The 19740-nt window shown below is 43.6% G+C and overlaps 1 protein-coding gene across 1 annotated transcript in view; it reads right to left on the bottom strand.

Moving 5' to 3' along the window:
- Window positions 1-19423, bottom strand: part of LOC145394963 (agrin-like) — a 49144-nt gene extending 29721 nt beyond the window's left edge. Inside the window, exons 1-14 of the mRNA XM_080268713.1 lie at window positions 19417-19423; window positions 17993-18128; window positions 15860-15939; window positions 15187-15402; window positions 14263-14475; window positions 13963-14057; window positions 13671-13788; window positions 12637-12779; window positions 12376-12451; window positions 7922-8185; window positions 6383-6550; window positions 5805-5930; window positions 1956-2093; window positions 1651-1794 (exon numbers count right to left, since the gene is read on the bottom strand). Of these exons, the coding sequence (XP_080124839.1) occupies window positions 1651-1794; window positions 1956-2093; window positions 5805-5930; window positions 6383-6550; window positions 7922-8185; window positions 12376-12451; window positions 12637-12779; window positions 13671-13788; window positions 13963-14057; window positions 14263-14475; window positions 15187-15402; window positions 15860-15939; window positions 17993-18128; window positions 19417-19423 (1924 nt within the window). The remainder of the gene's footprint in view (window positions 1-1650; window positions 1795-1955; window positions 2094-5804; window positions 5931-6382; window positions 6551-7921; window positions 8186-12375; window positions 12452-12636; window positions 12780-13670; window positions 13789-13962; window positions 14058-14262; window positions 14476-15186; window positions 15403-15859; window positions 15940-17992; window positions 18129-19416) is intronic.
- Window positions 19424-19740: the final 317 nt, after the last annotated feature.

Genomic DNA, 19740 nt, shown 5'->3' with positions numbered 1-19740 from the left:
TACGGTAACAACAACAAAACAACAATAATAATAATAATAATAATAATAACAATAATAATTATAATATACTTCGTCCTCGATGAACATATGCAAATGGGCCGAACACTCATTCACCCAATATTCAAGCCCTCGGAATCCTAGTTCTCCTTCACAGGCCTAACCATCTACACGTACAAGGATTTTTTTTTTTTTTCTAGATGCGGTTCACATTACCTGCCAAACAGAATTAATCTATCGACTATTGAGTTTAAAAAAATATTCACCTTCTTGTATTATTTAGATACATAACTTCACCTACTAAACCTCTGTGCCTACTTCACCCTTTAGGCATATTCGTCACTTTCCTCCCTGACGCATCATATCAAAGAAAATCAAGTGTGAACAGAGAAACATGCAAAAGCTTTCTCAACTCAAAAATCGTTGCCAGCAGAGGAGTGTCAGACGTAGATGTGAAATATAGGAGCAACGCATCACGATACTCCCAGCCTAGGAATGTTAACCCACAGGAAAGCGTGACGTAGAAGAAATGATATGTTAGTCACCATACCAAGACGCTCTCGGATTAGCAGTATTAGCCAAAGGAAACTGACAAGTGAGAGAGATGAAATACTGGGACAGAGAAACATATGAAGCCTCTCTCAGATTAGAAACATTATCCAACAGAAGAAATATTAGGCAAATATACCAATACGAACTCCGATGAGGAATATTAGCCAGCAGAGGAATGTGAGTCGTGGAAGAGGTGAAATATCTGGGAAACAAACCAACATTCATAGTCTGGGAATATTATCCAACAGAGGAAAAAGTGCTACGCAGAGAAGGTGAAATATGAGAGAGGAGAAACATACTGACCCTCTCTCAGATTTGGAATATTAGGTATCAGAGGAAGGTGCTACACAGAAGAGGTGAAATATAAGGAGAGAGAAACTATTCCAAGCCTCCCTCAGATTAGGAGTATTGGTCAGAAGTGGAAAGTGGGACGTAGATGAAATATCAGCCAAGCATACCAAGACTTTTTCAGACTTGGAATATTAGGCAGCAAAGGAAAGTATGAGGAATAAAGGGAGAAATATCATCCAACCTTCGTTCTTAATTGTACTTCAAAAACTGTAACTATAGAATACGAGAAAAATAACAACAGATTACGAAAGAAAAATAATTAGTAGGTTTGTTTTTATTCTGAATGAAAACTGATAAATTGCTTCCCAATGGCTTACATGTGGCCGACTTATTTAAATCAGACCCTCTGAGGCTTAATATTTACATTTTTTTTTTAATGGGGTTTCCTCTAGGAGCGTTCCACTTATTTAGACATTTTTTTCCTCCGAGGCTTAGCCATTTTTTTTTTTTCTCCAAAGGCCAGTTAAGCGAACTTTTCCCCTCCCCCCCTGCGAATCGCATGCATTTCTACTGCGTATCGTAAAACTCAGATATTTTTTTTAATGAGACCAATGTTGCTAAGAAAAAAAAAAGTTAAGCGTTTTATATATTTTCATAGTAAACTATTACAGTTGTGTGCTGCAATTATTTTTATGCTGAACATTATATTCTAAATGAGACGTCACGCGAAAAAAAACATCTAATGACGATGCTAAAAACTCTATAGTCACTCAGAATTCGCCGCTGTATTGCAAACCCCACACTACGTACCATAGATACATCCCTCCGGCCGGAGTACCTGGCCCCTGGGACACTGGGTGCACCTGTGTCCCGTTACACCTGGTTTACACACACACTCCCCCGTCATCTGCATACAGTCCGTCCGTAGCGACCCGAAGAGTGAGCATCCGCAAGCTGAGGGACGGACGGAGAGGGGGAAGGAGGGTAGTGGAAATGCTGCTTTAGGACGAACACACTAGGATAAAGGCTATGATATTCTCAGATGAACGGACCAGAACCTCGCGAGCAAAATAAACCCACCTTAGGATAAAAACTCTCGGCCACACCATACTCACGCGTGCATCCAATGGCCCCGTCCGTGATCCTGTGAAGTCCGTAATATCCCGGCAGGCAGCGATCACAGTCCTTGCCCCCAACACCGGGGCGACACTCACACACACCCGTCACTGCATCACACGCCTCACGCACCGACCCTGCAGCAGTAACAGTGGTGATGATGATGATGAACACACACACACACACACACACACACACACACACACACACACCGACCCTGCAGGAGCGACAAGTGGTAATGATGATGATGATGATACTACTAATACTACTACTACTACTACTACCATAACTACTATTAATACTAACAATAACAATAATTACAGACATTCAGACAGACAAAAAACAAGGAACCAAGAGGTAAAAACATGACCGAAGACGATGAACTAACACCGGTAACAAGAGAGAGGAATTTAGAAGAGATATGGCCCGAAAGGAGGATGTTCCCGGGAGAATGAACGCTATTAGACGTCGTTATGTTAAGTAATGAAAACGTATGTGTGCTTAAAGAGGCTGGCGAGGAGGTGGATGGGTCAGGAATGAGTATTTATGGACGGGGAATAAAGAGAGAGAGAGAGAGAGAGAGAGAGAGAGAGAGAGAGAGAGAGAGAGAAACACAAATAAGTCCTAGATATTTTTTTTCATTCATCCCCAGACGATTTCATTAAGCTTCGGACGATTTTACAAACTAGACAGCTTAGAGACAGCTTTAATTAACCCTTTAAGTACCAGACATCTTTCCTAAGCTAAAAAATAAAATAGAAATCGTCTATGGGTAGAAAAAAAAAAGGGAGTGAAGTAATTGGACTGAGCATCCGAATCGCAAGAGGACTGAAGACTAGGAATGCCGGAGAGGAATGCCTGCGTGTGGTGGCACTGATGTACCTGGTGGCTGTGTGTGTGTGTGTGTGTGTGTGTGTGTGTGTGTGTGTGTGTGTGTGTGTGTGTGTGTGTGTGTGTGTGTGTGTGTGTGTGTCCTCTCTCTCTCTCTATGTATATATGTGATCTGATGTGGTGTGGTGTGATGCGAAGTGGGGTGTGGTAGTGTACCGTAGTGTAGATGCGTATAGTAAGGTAAAGTACTCTATGCAACAATAGACAAAACCGCTGAACATAAGCAATAAAATGCAAATAAATAAATAAATAAATAATAATAATACAAACATTAGAACAACATAAGCGAGCCCCCCCAAAAAAACACACACACTCATAGACTTGTGACAGGTATGCTTAAACTGATTTGCATAGATATGAAGCTGTGTGTGTGTGTGTGTGTGTGTGTGTGTGTGTGTGTGTGTGTGTGTGTGTGTGTGTGTGTGTGTGATACCAGGATATTGAAACCCAAGTCAATGCCATGCTTGAGAGTGAGGGTGAAGGGGAAATTAGAATGGAGGGAGGTGATGGAGGGAGATTGAACTGGGAGAAAAAGGAAGGATGGAAAGGAAGGAAGATTTTGATAGTATTGGGTGTGTGCTGGAGTTGGTTGTGTGTAGGTCAAAGGGAATGAGAACTGTGTGTGTGTGTGTGTGTGTGTGTGTGTGTGTGTGTGTGTGTGTGTGTGTGTGTGTGTGTGTGTGTGTGTGTGTGAGAGAGAGAGAGAGAAAGAGAGAGAGAGAGAGAGAGTAAAGAAGACAGACATAAAAAAAGATAAAGACAGAGACGGAAACAGACACAGACACACAGACACACAAAGAGAGACAAAGAAAGGAGGGAGAGACAGAGACATGTACAGAGACGCAGTGACAGAGAGACAGAGGGTGAGGGTGTAAGAGGAAGTGGGGGGAGGGGCGCCGTTCCCCCTCACCCCTCTCCACGCCAAGGAAAGTCCCCGAGCATCGTAAGTTTCTGCCAGATCTGTGCCTGTTTGCTGATGTGTGTGTGTGTGTGTGTGTGTGTTAAAAACCTTCAGTACCATAACATCTCTTTTACTTTATTCTTGCTATCTCTGACGGATATTCCACGACAGGGAGACACTTTTTGAACCACTCTGTATGGTCATCTACAGCCTGAGCCAGTTCACTGCAGGAAAAAGGTCTGTTTCACATTTCTCCACTCTGATCTACTGGTTGTTAGCCTGTTCCATCCAATCTTAGCTAACCTCTAAATCTCACCTCGCCATTTTTGTTCTCTGTCGGTTAACTATACTCTTTTTACTTCAACTTGGCCTAAAACTGCCTTCTATTTATCGTGAAAGCCAAGTTGTGACAAGAGATTAACACGAGAACGTAATGCTTGTCACGAAGATGCGCTAGAGAGAGCGTGTATGGCCACAGTATTATCCTTTCCTGCTACTGTGCCACGTGAAATAAGCCACAAAAGGACGAAAATCTGGGCCAAGTTAAAATGAAAGGACTAGATTAAAAAAAAATGATCTGTTCTATTTAGCAAGAAGAAAATGAAAAAGAACGCTACGTATTTTATGATATATACAGTAACCTTGATGTCACTATAGTATTTTTTTTTCCTCGATTTTCAAATTTGTCATATTTTGAATCCTACGTCGCAAGTAAGAAAATAGAATAAACTTTCTGAGGCGGCCACATACAGTGTACACAGGCAAAAATAAAGCAAAATATAAATCCCCAAAACGTGACCAGAGTAAAGAGAGAAGACAAACGCCAAAATATTGTGACATGGCTCGGTGGCACAAGGTCAGGCCAGGGCGTGTGGGTGGGAGGTTTGTCTCGGGGCGGTGTTCTGGTGCGGTTAGGAAGTTTACAAACATCTCCTCCTCAGCGATTTATTTTTGGCTATGGCATGTTAATATCCTTATGTATCTAAGTAAAGTGATGCGATATTTGAAGGGTTTACATAACACAGAGGAGGGCAGTGAGGTGTAACTAGATAAATCGCTTAGGAAAAGGTGTTAGGGAGACGAGAATACAGGCCTCGGTATTCGCAGCTCTCATATTCCTCAACATACGTCAGTGTGCAGTTTATCATTTATCACAATTTTCTGAGCGGGTAAAAAAAAAATCATTCATTACAATTTTCTTACCGGGAATAAAAAAAAAAAAAGTATCTTCATAGCGAGAATTTACCAAGACTTAACCTCATTCATCATCCTCTAACTACCATCATCATCATTATCATCATCTAACAACTATCATCATCATCATCTAACAATCATAATCATCATCATCATCCGACAACCTTCATCATCATCATCATCATCATTACCATTATCTAACAATCTTCATCATCAACATCCTCTAACAACCATCATCATCATCATCATCATCATCATTATTCAGGTCTCTCTTTCCCACCTAAGCATGGGGTGAGGAAGGGTCGAGGGAGTAAGAAAACTTATCAAAATAAGAATTAACCAAAGCCTGTCCAATTAAATGGGCCACACTCTCATTCACTCACCATTCAAGCCCCCGGAATCCTAGCTGCACCTTACACACACACCTTCCATGCATATGCGCTTCATAACTATCAGGTACAGCAAGCAAACAATCTTGACTGAATAAAAGACTATCAGAAATGTACAGAATTACTTTTTCATTCACCCACTCGCTCACTCACTTAGAACTCACTCACTCAGCAGATAAATAAGTAAATAAATAAGTCTCAGTGATGTAAATATGATTCCTTTAGAGATCTGTCTGGATCAACGGTGGCTGGAGGGTTGGGTGCTTGTCTCGCGATCTGCATGTATCTCCCAGTCTACGGGGAGAGACGCCTTAATTTTGCGTTTAAAATCACTGCCAGGCTAAAGAAACGTCCCTCTACTCCCCCTTTATCTCTCTTCACAAGATCGATGGACTGCAAGAGAGGGGGAATTTCAGCCTGCAGTCCACCGGGTTCAAGCTCCAGATAGGGCCACGACAACAGCAAGAACGTACCTAGTCTGTGGCACCTGCAGGCCTCCGGACACCCCTCTCGTTCGGGTCCTGTGGCGAAGTTGATGCCGTCCTCACAGCAGCCCCATGTGCTCTGGTGGCAGTCGTCTGGCTCTGGGGCCTCGATTACTACGCAGAGACACCGATGACAATGTTAATAATAAAAATAATAATAACTAATAATAATAATAATAATAATAATAATAATAATAATAATAAGAATAATTATAATAATAATAATGATTTACTATTACCTCTAAAAAAATCGTTACTGCAGGTCTGAGGTATCAATAATAACTCTGCTAACTAATAACTGTGTTGGTGTTAGACAATAAAAATAACCATACAACAAAACTATGCATACAGATACAGAAACGGGTGATACAAACAGGAAATCCTTTGACCTCGTACCTGCCACTCTGACGGAATAAGCCCTGCAATATTTAGCTACATAAAAAGGATTAACTCTGTGATATGAGCAAAGAAAATAAAAATCCTACGCCCAAAGGAAGAATGAAGTAAATCCTCGGCATACAGATACAGGAAGAGTTAGTACAGACACGAATCTCGACGCCCCGCACCTGCCACTCTGACGGAATAATCCCTGCAACACTTAGCGAAGTTGTGGTCCTTGTGACAGTAAGTACCAGGAGGACAGATGGTGCCCCCCTCGCCGCAGTACAAGTCCTCGCCGGTGGACGGGTTGATGAGGGGAGCTGACCCGTTGCACGCCCGTGACCTCTGTGCAGCTGGAGGGGGGAAGTGGAAGGGGCAGACGGTGAGGAGAGGAAACAACAGTGACTAAGTTAGGTAAATATCGTGTAGGATGGCACAACACACACACACACACACACACACACACACACACACACACACACACACACACACACACACACAATCAATCAATCAATCAATCAATCAATAATGTTTAGTAATCAAGAAATTACGCCGAGGATTTTCCTTTTCAAGTAGCGCGATAAATTTTCACGCTCTTCAAATACCTCTCACTTTGCTCTGCCATAACTAAACCGTCTCTTGTGTCAATATTTTCTCAACTACTGGCAAAGGTAAAAACGCCGTCTGTCAGAATTTTCCCAGACACTGATAAAGGTACGAATGCTGTCTCTAGTGTGCCAAAATTTTCTCAACCACTGGCGAGAGTAAGATATGCTGCCTCTGTGACCAAAACATTTCAAACGATTGCCAAACGTAACAATGTTGTGTCTTAATGTGTCAAAATTCTCTCAACCAGTGACGAAAGCAAGAAATTTGTCTCTAATGACGATTTCCACATGTATGCAAAAAAGTGTAAATCCACAAACGACAAGCATCATTCCATCCCCACATAAACCAGAAGCGCAAGGTCTAATTAGCAATCCTATCCTCATTCACAGTCGCTATCGGGAACAGGGCCCGTATTCACGACAGCTTACTATGCTTTTTACTGCCCCTCTTTCTACGATACCCATACTAGCTAGAATATACACAAAAGGCATAGAACAGCATACAAGAAAATACTCAGGGGTAGACTGCAAAACACGTAGCTAAGCAAGGAGTTTCAGAAGTGTCAGACAGCCTACCAAGTCTACGAGAATGCGGGTCACAATCTCATGAACTATCCAGGGCTCAATTGCAGGAAGGTCAACGCGGAGAGGACGGGGCAATAGGCAGAGGGAATGATTACCTAAATCTGAGGCCAGGCAGTATGAAAGGCAGTATGAAAGACGTGGGGTTAAACAGCAATTGCAACCCAAATTGAAAAATACGAGGAGCCAAGGAATCCCAAGGTTGTAATTTGTCACGCATGCCATAACTCTGCCACCACCATGACCCTGATACCACCCCGGCCTTGACACCACTTGGCACCAACCTGACACCATCCTGACCATCTCATCGTGACACAGCCTGACCCTGACACCACCCTACTCTGACACCATCCCGACACTGTTATCATACTTACACTAATCTGACAATAATGTTACTGACTGCTGTATAACAAACTCCTTACCCCTGACACCACCTTGATCTTGATGCTGACACCATCTTCACACTGACACTAGCACCGTTATGGCCCTGACACTAACAACTCTCTCTCTCTCTCTCTCTCTCTCTCTACTCACCAGCACACTCATGGACGGGCACCTCAAACAGCTGCACCTGAATATTACAAGCGTGCAGCCTCATCAGACACTCCGACTCGTAGAACTCCATGTCACTCCCGCAAACAGGCTCGTAGCGCGGCGGGGGACTGCAGTAGAAGTCACAGACGCAGCGGGGGCGGCTCTCCCCTCCCTCTGATCGACACTCGGCCCCCGCGATACAGACATGGCCGTGGCAGGGGTCCTCTGGGCTGGACGGTGGCAGAGGCGTGGGGTAGATCACGTCTGGATGGGGCGAAGAAAGTCATCATCACCATCACCACAATCATCATCACTTTCATCATCATCATCATCATCATTACAACAAAGGGCAGGAAGGAGGCATGGGAGTGAGAAAAATCACGCCTGGAAGAGGTAGAAAAATATCATCATCATTACCATCATCATTACCATCATCATTTCCCATTCATGAATGAGGTTAGGTTGGGTCCAGAGAGAAAGACAAATGTAATAATATAATGAGAAAGAGTTCCGTTGATCTCTTCATCTATCTGTCTTTTCATCTATCTTTCTCTGGGCTGGACGGTGGCAGGGAAGCGAGATAGATCGAGACTGGGGAAAAATAACGTAATAAGATAATAACTGGGAGTTACATTTATCTTCTGCTATTAATACGTGGGTCTGTTTATCTATTTGTCTATCTATCTATCCATCTATCTGTCTATCCATTCAGTCACCTATCTATCTATCCATCTATCTATGCCAGAGAGACCGAAAAATGGCACAACCCGGTGCGAATATTTTTTCTTACCAACCCCAGACCAAAAATTCCTAAGCTAACAGAGAGAGAGAGAGAGAGAGAGAGAGAGAGAGAGACACACACACACACACACACACACACACACACACACACACACACACACACACACACGTCAATGCAATCGTTCACAAGGCAGTCTCGGGCTTTATGGCTTGGCTCGGCAACGCAGGTACTGGTGTTTGCACCGATAACACGTCTATCTCTATCTGTCTATCGCCTGACGTCTTAATTCCGTGAGGGGTGGCCACAAACAAATCTCCTCCACGTCGCTCCGTCCTGATATATAATGCGTGACGTCAAATATATATACAGACGCTCCCATGCACATTACTGAAGCACCACTCACAACGACGTTCCAAAGTAATGTTGTTAATATGCAAAAATGTTAAAAATAAAAAAAGGTAATTATTTCTTTTGTCCCTTAAAAAAATCATTAGTATTCATTTATCATTCCTGCAACAGAAGTGAAAAGAATTCCTAAAAACACACGTAATTTTTTTTCTTTCGACTTTTTTTGGGGGATCATGGACCTCTGTCGCCCGAATGCAGCAAATTTTTATAATCTAATCAATCTATCTATTTGTCTATATGTGTGTGTGTGTGTGTGTGTGTGTGTGTGTGTGTGTGTGTGTGTGAGAGAGAGAGAGAGAGAGAGAGAGAGAGAGAGAGAGAGAGAGACTGTTGCAATGTCTAGCTAGCCAGAAGCGTTTGTAGAGAGCAGGACTGATTGAAGGTGAGAGGAGGGGAGGGGAAAGGAAGGGAGTAGAGATGACAGGAGAGGGGAGAGGTGATGGGGGAAGGGCGAGGGAGGAAGAGGACGGGAGATGAGGGAGATGAAGTGAGTGAGGGGAAGTGAGGAGAGGCGAGGGGAGGGAGAGGGAAATGGGCAAGAGAAGAGAGGGGAGGTGAGGTAAGGCGAAGTGAGATGAAGGAAGGGAAAGGTGGGGAGGGAAAGGGAGAAAAGGGGAGAAGAGGTAAAGGGAAATGAGATAAGGGGAGGTAAGAGGAGATGAGGGGAGGGGAGGTGAAAGGACGTGAGGTGAGGGGAGATAAGAGGAGGTATGGAGAGGGGAGGGGAGGTGAAATGAGTCAAGGCAAGGGGCGATGAGGAGAGGAGATGAGGAGAGGGGAAGTGAGGATACAGAATGACAGACACCAACACAAGCCTCCATAAGCAGTCCACTGGCATTAAGCGAAAGAGAAGGAGGAGGAGGACGAGGCTGGGTCAGGAGAGGGGACGGGCGGCATCTAAGTCCCTGAAGCTCTTCCATTTAACTACAGTACTAGACCAATAGTTGAACTGGGGCTGCTTTTATTCATCGATCTATTTATCTATCTATCTATCTATTTATTTATTTTTTCGTATGCCAGTGACCATGAGCTCTAACTCATTACTCTTCAATTTAAAGTTGACACACACTGAGAGAGAGAGAGAGAGAGAGAGAGAGAGAGAGAGAGAGAGAGAGAGAGAGAGAGAGAGAGAGAGAGAGAGAGAGAATGTAGCAATAGTAGTAGCAGTTGTAGTAGTTTTCCCGGTCTGTTTGGTGGAGCAAACCCATGAACCGCAGGCAAGTAATTACCCCTGCCGGCAGCACCACTAGTAACATAGCCTTCTAATCCCCTCACTCTTGTTAGTCGGACGATTTTCCTAAGCTTAGGGAAGAGGCCATCGGAGGAAAGAGGTTAATTAAGAGGGGGTAGGATGAGAGGAGAATGAGTGAGGAGGAGAAAGAGGGAAGAGATGCGTTTAAGCCTTCAGATCGATGTGTCTACCTATCTATCTATTTATCTATCTATCTATCTACCTACCTTTCAATCTCTATGTATGTATGTATGTATGTCAACCTATCTTTCAGTGTCTGTCTATCTATCTATCTGTCTACCAATCCGCCTATCTCTCTACGTACCTACCTACCTACCTACCTATCTATCTATTTACAGTCAGACGCCTTCATCCCGGAAAAGGGTGGCCACAAACGAATCACCTCCACGTCATCCTGTCCTCCCTCATCACGCTGCCCTCTCCCCAACACACATCCCCCTCTCTCATATACAGTCCCTACCAGTATATAACAACAATTACATACAACGATGACTGAAATTATTACGGTATATGACGGGAGTTAAAAGTGATGGTGATGACAATTTATAATGGAGAGAATGATGACAATTGTGATGTTATGAAAAGGTGAATGTTGATGTGCTCCGTTACTTTTATTTATTTAATATTTGGTATATAATTATCATCGCCACCACCACCATTACCACCATCACCATCATCACCGCCACCACCACCACCACCACCGCAATCATCATCATTATCACTCAAACTCTTTTCCCACCTAGGGATGGGGTGAGGTCGGGTCGACTGAGGAAAACTCTAACACGCAGCCTTCACAGTTAAAAGGGCCACACACTCATCCACTCATAATTCTAGCCCCTGGAATCCTGACTACACCCCACATAATGCTAGGGCAAGTAACAATAATATTTAATATGTGGGTTTATTTAGTTAATTTCTTTAAGTCATGGGGCAGCAATGGTAAGATACAAAAGGGAAGATGGAGGGATGGGAGAGAGGGAGGGAAGGAGAGGGAAGGAAGAGTGAGGGAAGGAGGGAAGAGTGAGAGGAGGAAGCTTAGATCGGGAACGGAGTTAAGAGAGGGAGGGTGTGGGCAGGAATATGTAAGGAGGGAGAAACTAATAAAGAGAGAAGAAGAGCGACTTAAGGGAGGAAAGGAGGAGGAGGGCAGTGAGGGAGGAAAGGAGAGGAGTGAGGGAGGAAGAGAATGGGGAAGGAGAGGAGTACAAAGGAGAGTCAACAGCAAAAAACCTGTTGGTCCTTTCGTGGCTGTTTGGCATAGGTAAGGTCATAACTACTCATACTATTCTATCAGCTAAAGACTAGGACAGAAAAGCAGTAAGGATGGGGAGGAGAGGTGGGAGGACTGAGGATGAAAAATGACGAAAGGGGAGTTGGGGGAAGAGCAAGGAATGTAGGAGGGACTGAGAGGAAGAGGAGAACAGGAAGGAGGGTGGGAGAAGGGAGAAACTTGGATACGGAACAGGGGAAGGGGGTTAGACAAGACACAGGGAGGTCAAAGAAGACAGAGGAGGGGGGTCAGAAAAGATAGAGGGGGGGGGGTCAAGGAAGAGAGGGGAGGGTCAGAGGAGACAGAGGGGGTGAGATGATAGGGGGGCTGAGGAGGGCTAAAGGACGTGACAGGCTGCCACAAACAGGGATCCAGCTAATCTCCAAACTTCCCAGGGTCAAGACGCTGTTACTTCCCTCACACCAAACTCCCCAGTCTTCATGGCTTATCCCCTTACCTACCGGGGCAGGAAAGGGACGCCTTCGGGTGGTGGCAAGAACATACCCGAGCGGCTCCTCTGTTATGATTTACAAGCATCCCTCTATTCCCTCCCTACCCTCGAAAGAAGGCTCGTCGACTACCACGGAAGGTCATCTGCAGCCTACAGTCCACCGGGTTTGCTTTCAGATTAGCCTGGGGTTGCGCCTACTACTACTACTCTTTCTAAGGCCAGACAATTTCATTCAGTTTAAGCCATTATCTACCATCAGATCCTTCAACCATCAGACGATTTCATATAATAATAATAATAATAATAATAACAATAATAATAATAATCTCACCTGTAACGATGCCCCCAATCTCGTCACACTCCCCGAAGAAGAGGTAGTTAAGGTCTTCGTTTTTCTCACACGCCACCTGGGAAGAGAAAGAGAGTGAGTGAGTGAACTGGGTAGGTGGGCGGGTGAGTGAGCGAGGGAGGGAGGGAGGGATGTGAGTGAGTGACAGGGAGGGTGAGCGTGAATGAGAAAGATCTAAATTACACACACACACACACACACACACACACACACACACTCTCTCTCTCTCTCTCTCTCTCTCACCTTACGCATAACACACTCGTTGCTGTAAGTGATCCTGTCCGACCCACACACAGGCTCTCTCTTCGCAGGACAATCCGTGGGGCAAATGCATCTTCCTCCCTCGCATCTTGCCCCGTATTTACAGTGGACGTCTAGGCAGAGATCTGAAGAGAAAGGTAAGGAAATTAGCATCTTTATCACTATCAGCAAAAACATCATCATCATCACCATCATTTCCATCATCATCACTATCTGAAAGGAGTGAGGAACAGTGCGGGTGAGGAAATCGGATTATTATTATTAAAATCATTATCATCATCATCATCATTTTCATCATCATCACCATCAGCAATGAAGAGAGATATGAAAAGGGAGTTGAGAAAATTGACATCTTTCATTACCATCAGTGAACGAATAAGCACAAATCTTAAGGGTGGAGGGATTATGACAGGTGAGGAAATTATCTTGATCACCACAAAATATCATCATCATCATCATCATCATCATCATTTGGTGTGGACAGGCCCTAAGTTGCGGTTGCATGAAAATCGACGAGCCCAAGTTATGAGGCTGGCATAAATCTCCTTCCTTATTATAGTAGGCTTGTTTTCATTTGATAATCCGTAATCCCCTTCAGCTAAGTTGATGGCCAAGTGTAGTCAGACTGGAGGATCATTTTGACTAGTAACCAAGGAGATTTACTTCTCCCTCCTGACTAAGACTCGTGGAATTCCATGCAACAACTTAGTATTCAAGCTGCTGGAGTGGGCCAGTTTTGTCAGACGAAAATAAAACGATTAGAACCACATAAAACCTTCAACCTGACTACACATGGCAAGAAACTGAGCTGAAAGGGGTTACGGATTATTGTTAAAGCGTAAACACACTAAACATGGGAAGGAGGTGAACAGGAAATGAAGGAGGTGAACAGGAGGTGAAGGAGGTGAACAGGAGGCGAAGGAGATGAAGGTGAACAGGAGTTGGAGGGGGTGAATAGGAAGTGAAGGAGGTGAACAGGTAAGGGAGATGAAGAAGTGAAGGTGACCAGGACGTACCGCAGCTGCCCTTATGCGATGCCGTGATGTGGACTTGGTTGGTGCAGGCGGCGACTTGAAGATGACACTCAGAGGCGTAGGTCTTCCCGTCACTCCCACACACCACAAAACCCAAGGCCTGCGGGAGTCATCATCATCATCATCATCATCATCATCATCCTACTTCCACCACCGAAAAAATTAAAGTAGGTCAGTTTCAGGCACGAAAATGTTAGTAATAAAATTTAGTTTGTCTCCTTATTCTTTATCTATTTATATATATATATTTTTTTACTACATCCCGTGGTCTTACCTGCGTACAGTTGGTAGGACATGAGCAGCGACCCACCCCCTCGGAGTCCACGATGCACACACCAAACTCCCCACACTTCACATCCTTACACGCATCTGAGGGGGGAAGAAACATCACTTAAGACTGACACACACACACACACATACACACACACACACACTGTTTGCCTAAGAACTACAGTCTAAATCATGCAGAAAAAACAACAGTAAAATAATGAAAAAATTTAATACTACAACTACTACAATAATAATACTAATGCAAACACTATAAAAAATAATTACAAAATCACGAGGCACCCACCACAGGGGCCATGATGCAGTAGTTCAACAGTGGTGGAGGTAAGGCAGGAGTGTTTAGCGAGGAGGCAGGGGCTGTGGTAGGTGCGTCTGTCCCCGCCACACACAGGCTGGTACTGTCCGCCACACTCAGGACACTCACACTCAGCCTGACCATACCTCTCAACGCACACACCACCAAACTCACACTGGTACCCCTCGCATGGACCCCCGGAGCCTGTGAGAAAGGGTGAGAAAGAGTTAGTGTGAGTGAGAGGAGAGACTTAAAGAGTGCGTGTGAGGATAGCTGACTGTGTGTACTTCATGTGTGGTTCTACATCTTCACACAAACACCACCAAACTCACACTGATCCCTCTCACATGGACCAACGGAGCCCGTGAGAGAGAGAAAATGAGAGAGTTTGTTAGAATGATGAAGCAGTGATATGTTGTTTGTGAGAGTATGGGCTACGCAAGTGAGAGGGGGAGAGCAGTTGCCTATCCCCTGATTTTTTTTTTGTAGGGGGTCAAACGTGTGTGTGTGTGTGTGTGTGTGTGTGTGTGTGTGTGCGTGTGTGTGTGTGTGTGTGTGTGTGTGTGTGTGTGTGTGTGTGTGTGTGTGTGTGTGAATGAGAGAGAGAGAGAGAAGGGGGGGGGAGGATGTTGGCTGCAGTTATTAAGAAAATATATTTTAAAGAAGCTCATATCTGGGCAAGAGGATTGTGCCTGACTTTACTCTGTGGACTACTAAGATTCTCTCTCTCTCTCTTTCTCTCTCTTATATTGGCTAGGTTAAATTGATTATACTGGAGTTTCATTAGGTAGATTTTGTTTGGCGAATTCAGTGATGTCCCTCTACATACTACCGGAGTTCAGTGATGTCCCTCTTCTAACTACAGAATTAGTGATGTCCCTTTACACCCCACGAAATCTATAGTGATGTCCTCACCACAGGAGCCCACGAAGTCCACACTGATGTCCCTCTGCATGTCACAGGCCTCCTTCTCCAGGTGACATCGGGAATCGTAGGTAACGCCGTCGGAGCCGCAGACGGGGGTGACCACGGGGGGGCACCAGGGGCGGCACTGGCAAGTAGCGACCCCGTACTGGTTGACCACACACCCCTGACCCGACCCGCACGTCACCGCACCGCACGGATTGACGCCTGGGAGGGTAGATAAATAAGAAGATTTATAAGTAAACAAATAAGTAAATAAATAAATGGATACAACAATTAATAGGTAAGTTCCTCATGCAAAAAATGAGTAAGTAAATGAAAATAAATTCTACCATAAATAAATAAATTCACACACAAAAACAGATCCACTTTTTTCTTATAAGTAGCTTGTCACACTCACTTGCAAATGGGTAAGATGATGATAATGATGATGATGATGATGATGATGATGACGATGATGATGATGATGGTGCTAGAGAAATACAGAAAGAAAAAGGGAAAAAAGAAAAAATGAAGGAAAAATACAAGAAGGGAGAAAGGAAGGAAATAATGAAGAAAGGAAGGAAGGTGAAGACATGGTGATTGTCGTGATGATGATGATGATGAAGATGAATGACTACGATAACAAAGACGATAACGATACTACAATAATACACTCCATTACCTGAGGAACACTCGCCACGATACAAGATAGTCAGAACATGGCGTCGTCTGCATCCCTCAAAGTTCATAGTGCATTCGTTACTGGGGGAAGACGAAGAGAAAATTTATTAGTTACTATCTGAAGGAACTGGTCCACTCTCTCAATTTAAATACTAGGTCGAGGTTGCGTGAAATCTGATAAGCCTTTATTATGAGGTGGGAACGAGTCTCCCTGGTTACTAGTGAAATCAAGCCTCCATCAACCGAGCTGAAAGGGGTTATGGATCTTGTCAGGGAAGAGTAAATGCACTGTGGCTATAATAACACTGGTGCTGGAGAGGTACGTAGAAAATGTAGCTTGATAACTCTTGACAGGAGAAACCTTAAGCATATGATTATTAATATTATTGCTATGGCCAGATGATTTCCCTCGACTTAAATATGGCCTCTCACCATCAAAGGGAAAACATCAGACGTATTAAGGAGCGCTTAGATTACGCATTAGTTAATCTCATCAAGCCATAATTTAGCACGTTTACTCTGACCTGAAAAAGATCCCCAACTCCCTTCAGCTCCCTTGATGGCCATGTGTAGTCAGAAAGGTGAGTTGGTTTAACTATTAACCCAGGAGAATCATAACCAAGGCTCACTGGATATTTTACATAACCACGACTTAATAGTCAGCCCAAGCGTGTCCCAGCTTCGTTTAATGAAAACAGACCCATTAGAAATGATGCTTTACCTAAGTGAGATGAAAGAGGCAACGCAAAAGGTAAGGTAAATAGCAGAATCATCTCGTGTCAATATTTGGCAGTAGCACGACAAAGACAACACTGTTAATTAGACGAACAAACAACGTAAGCAGGGAGGGTGAGAGCTGAGACTAGGGAATATACTGTATATATATATATATATATATATATATATATATATATATATATACACACACCAGGGCATGTACTGTTTTATTTTAGTTTTCTTACTTTCAGAAAGTTTTATTAACATTTCACAATGATTCTCTCTCTCTCTCTCTCTCTCTCTCTCTCTCTCTCTCTCTCTCTCTCTCTCTCTCTCTCTCTCTCTCTCCTCTTTATTGTTATAATTTGTATACAAACGCGCTTCCTTACAAAGAAGTGAAGATAATGGTAAGGCGGAGCAAAAGGAAGTACAGCAGGAAGTATAACTGGACAAAGCTATTTCAACAACAGAAAGCTAAGCAAAGAAAATGTGAACAGGACAAAATAAAGAGGTCAGCTAAACAAAAAAGCTAAGAAAATCGTCACCTAAAAGAAAGAAGCTATGAGATGGATCAGCTAAAAAGAAAAAGCTAAGAGGGGCAGCTAGAGGGAGAAAAACAAAGAGAAGGGGCAGCTAAAAGTGGAAAAAAGCAACGAAAAAGAAACAGAAGGAAAAAAACGCTAAGAACCAGATCAGCTAATTGGAAAAAAGCTAAAAAAAAAAAAAAAAAAAAAAAAGAGCTACGCCAAGAAATTGCAGCTAGAAAAGGAAATAACTAAGAAAAGGGAGAGTTAAAAGGATAAGAAATGAGAGCAAGGCAATACTGTGCGTGGGAATTACTGGCTTCTGGTTGTTCTCTCCCTCCCTCCCTCCCTCCCTCCCTCTCTCTCTCTCTCTCTCTCTCTCTCTCTCTCTCTCTCTCTCTCTCTCTCTCTCTCTCAATTCAGTCCTTGTGAGCCTCTGATGACCACCGACCCGACCTCCTGTACTACCAGCTACCACGACATGAGAGAGAGAGAGAGAGAGAGAGAGAGAGAGAGAGAGAGAAGGCGAAAAGGGCGACAAAAAAGGTCAGAAAAAACAAAAAAGCTAAATGCAGACTAGAAAAAAGAAAGAAAAAAAGTGTTGGCTTCAGGAGTACCGCCAAATTCGGCCGCTGAGTGCCTTTGATGGCGACCCAGAAAGCCCCTTGTACTGCCAGTTGCCATGCGAGTTGCCATACCAGTACTGAAAGTTGCCATAAAAGGTGTTATTCCAGTACAAGTTGCCATACCAGCACTCTCTTTGCCATATCAGTACTTCCAATGCCATACCAGCGTTACATGCTGCCGTGCGAATTGCCATGCCAATACTGTTAAAAAAAACAGAAAATTACGCTGTCAAAACACACACACACACACACACACACGAGACTCACCTGTAGGTCGTCCCATCACTAGCACACACAGGTGACAGTATGGTTGGGCAGGTGGCGTTACACTGGCACCGTGGCACTCTGTCGTCCTCCGCTATACACACCTCGCCTCGCTGGCAAACCATATGTTCGCAGGGATCTGAGTAAGAGGGAGGTGGAAAATTATCTACCTGTCTGTCTAGGATCTGTGAAAGAGCGGAGAGAGGGGAAAATGATCTATCTGTCTATCTAGGATCTGAGGCTGAGAGGAGAAGGAGGTAAAAAATTATTTACAATATGTCTATCTAGGATCTGAGAAAGAGAGGAGAGAGAAAGGTGAAAAATTATCTATCAGTCTGTCTATCTACCTAGCTATCTATCTAACATGTTTTCGCAAGGATATGAGAGAGGAGAGACAGCTGAAAATGTATCTCTGTCTACCTAACTATCTATCTTTCTTTCTCTCTACATCTGTCTAACTATCTATCGCCTTCGCACTCTGTCTGGGAAGGAGAGAGGAGGAAGGTGATCATCTATAAGCATCTATCTATCAGTCTGTCTACCCATCTGCCTATTTGTCTGTCTACACATTTACCTGTCTGTCTATCTATCTGACACTCGAAAGAAACAATGATAGACTTCTTATATTTACGAACATGTTGGTGTATACACTTTTGAAAATGAAATGTGTGCAATATTCTTTCTTCAATTATGCAAACTTTTTTTTTTTTTTTCAGTTACGGTCCTAATTTATCGTAGCCTGAGAAAGAGCAAGTGTTCTCTGATCCGGCCTTTGTTCTGTGTTCTCCTGTTCTGCCTCTTTGTTCTGTCTTTCTCCCAAACTTCTTCCGCTCACCTGTTTGTGTCCTAATGAGAAACTTTCCTACACTGGGTACACCTGACCTACATGGCTCCCTTAGTTTCAGGAGGAGGAGGAGGAGGAGGAGGAGGAGGCGGAAGAGGAGGAGGACGGATGGAGTGAAGACCAAGGGTGAGCTGGGGGGATGCAGGGGAGACCACAGATGAGAGTGAGGGATGAGCTGGAGAACTATGAGAGAGATGGCTGTGAGATGGAGGGAGGGCAGCTAAATGGCAGAAGACTGCGTGATGTGAAGGCGATTTGTTTGTGGCCACCCCTTACGGAATTACGGCGTCTGGCAAAAGATAGATACACTGATAAATAGATTTTTATTTAGTTACATAACCTACCTTTACCTCGTTGCCATATCAAAATTTGGATCTTATATTCTTTACCTGGTCTTATATAGGGTTATCTCAGTCTTTCCATGTCCTCAAAATATTACTTAGTGACACACCACATCTTCACAAAGTTTGATACATCACTATCTGCATGTCCTATAATTCCTGAATGTTGTATATATTCAGGAAGATTCGCAACAACGTCAAACAATGAATATTTTGTAGTCCATAAACACTACTTACTCCACCACACATGTCGACACTGAAGTGCAACAGAATAAATCACTATGGATCAGGCGTTACGAAATACAGCACTGAGACCGAACTGAATCGTGACCTGGAAAGGCCGACGTCCAACCCAAGGCCTGAGACCAATACTTATAAACTTTCTTGAACTTTAGTTGCGTATAATATTATTTGTGTATACTTCTATTTTCAGTCATACGCTACTTCACTTTACAATAAATTTATAGAGGATTTTGAATGACTAAATACGAAAACCAAAACGATGTGTGATAACAGCTGTCATGGAATTTAATTATGCCGTAGATTATTTTAGGATGCTTTATAAA

This window comes from Coenobita brevimanus, chromosome 29 (genome assembly GCF_032717465.1).
Source record: "Coenobita brevimanus isolate Jiangsu-jjx chromosome 29, ASM3271746v2, whole genome shotgun sequence".
In the NCBI taxonomy this organism is placed as follows: domain Eukaryota; kingdom Metazoa; phylum Arthropoda; class Malacostraca; order Decapoda; family Coenobitidae; genus Coenobita; species Coenobita brevimanus.
The sequence above is the reverse complement of the archived record's forward strand: the minus strand, read 5'-3'. Positions and strand labels throughout refer to the sequence as shown.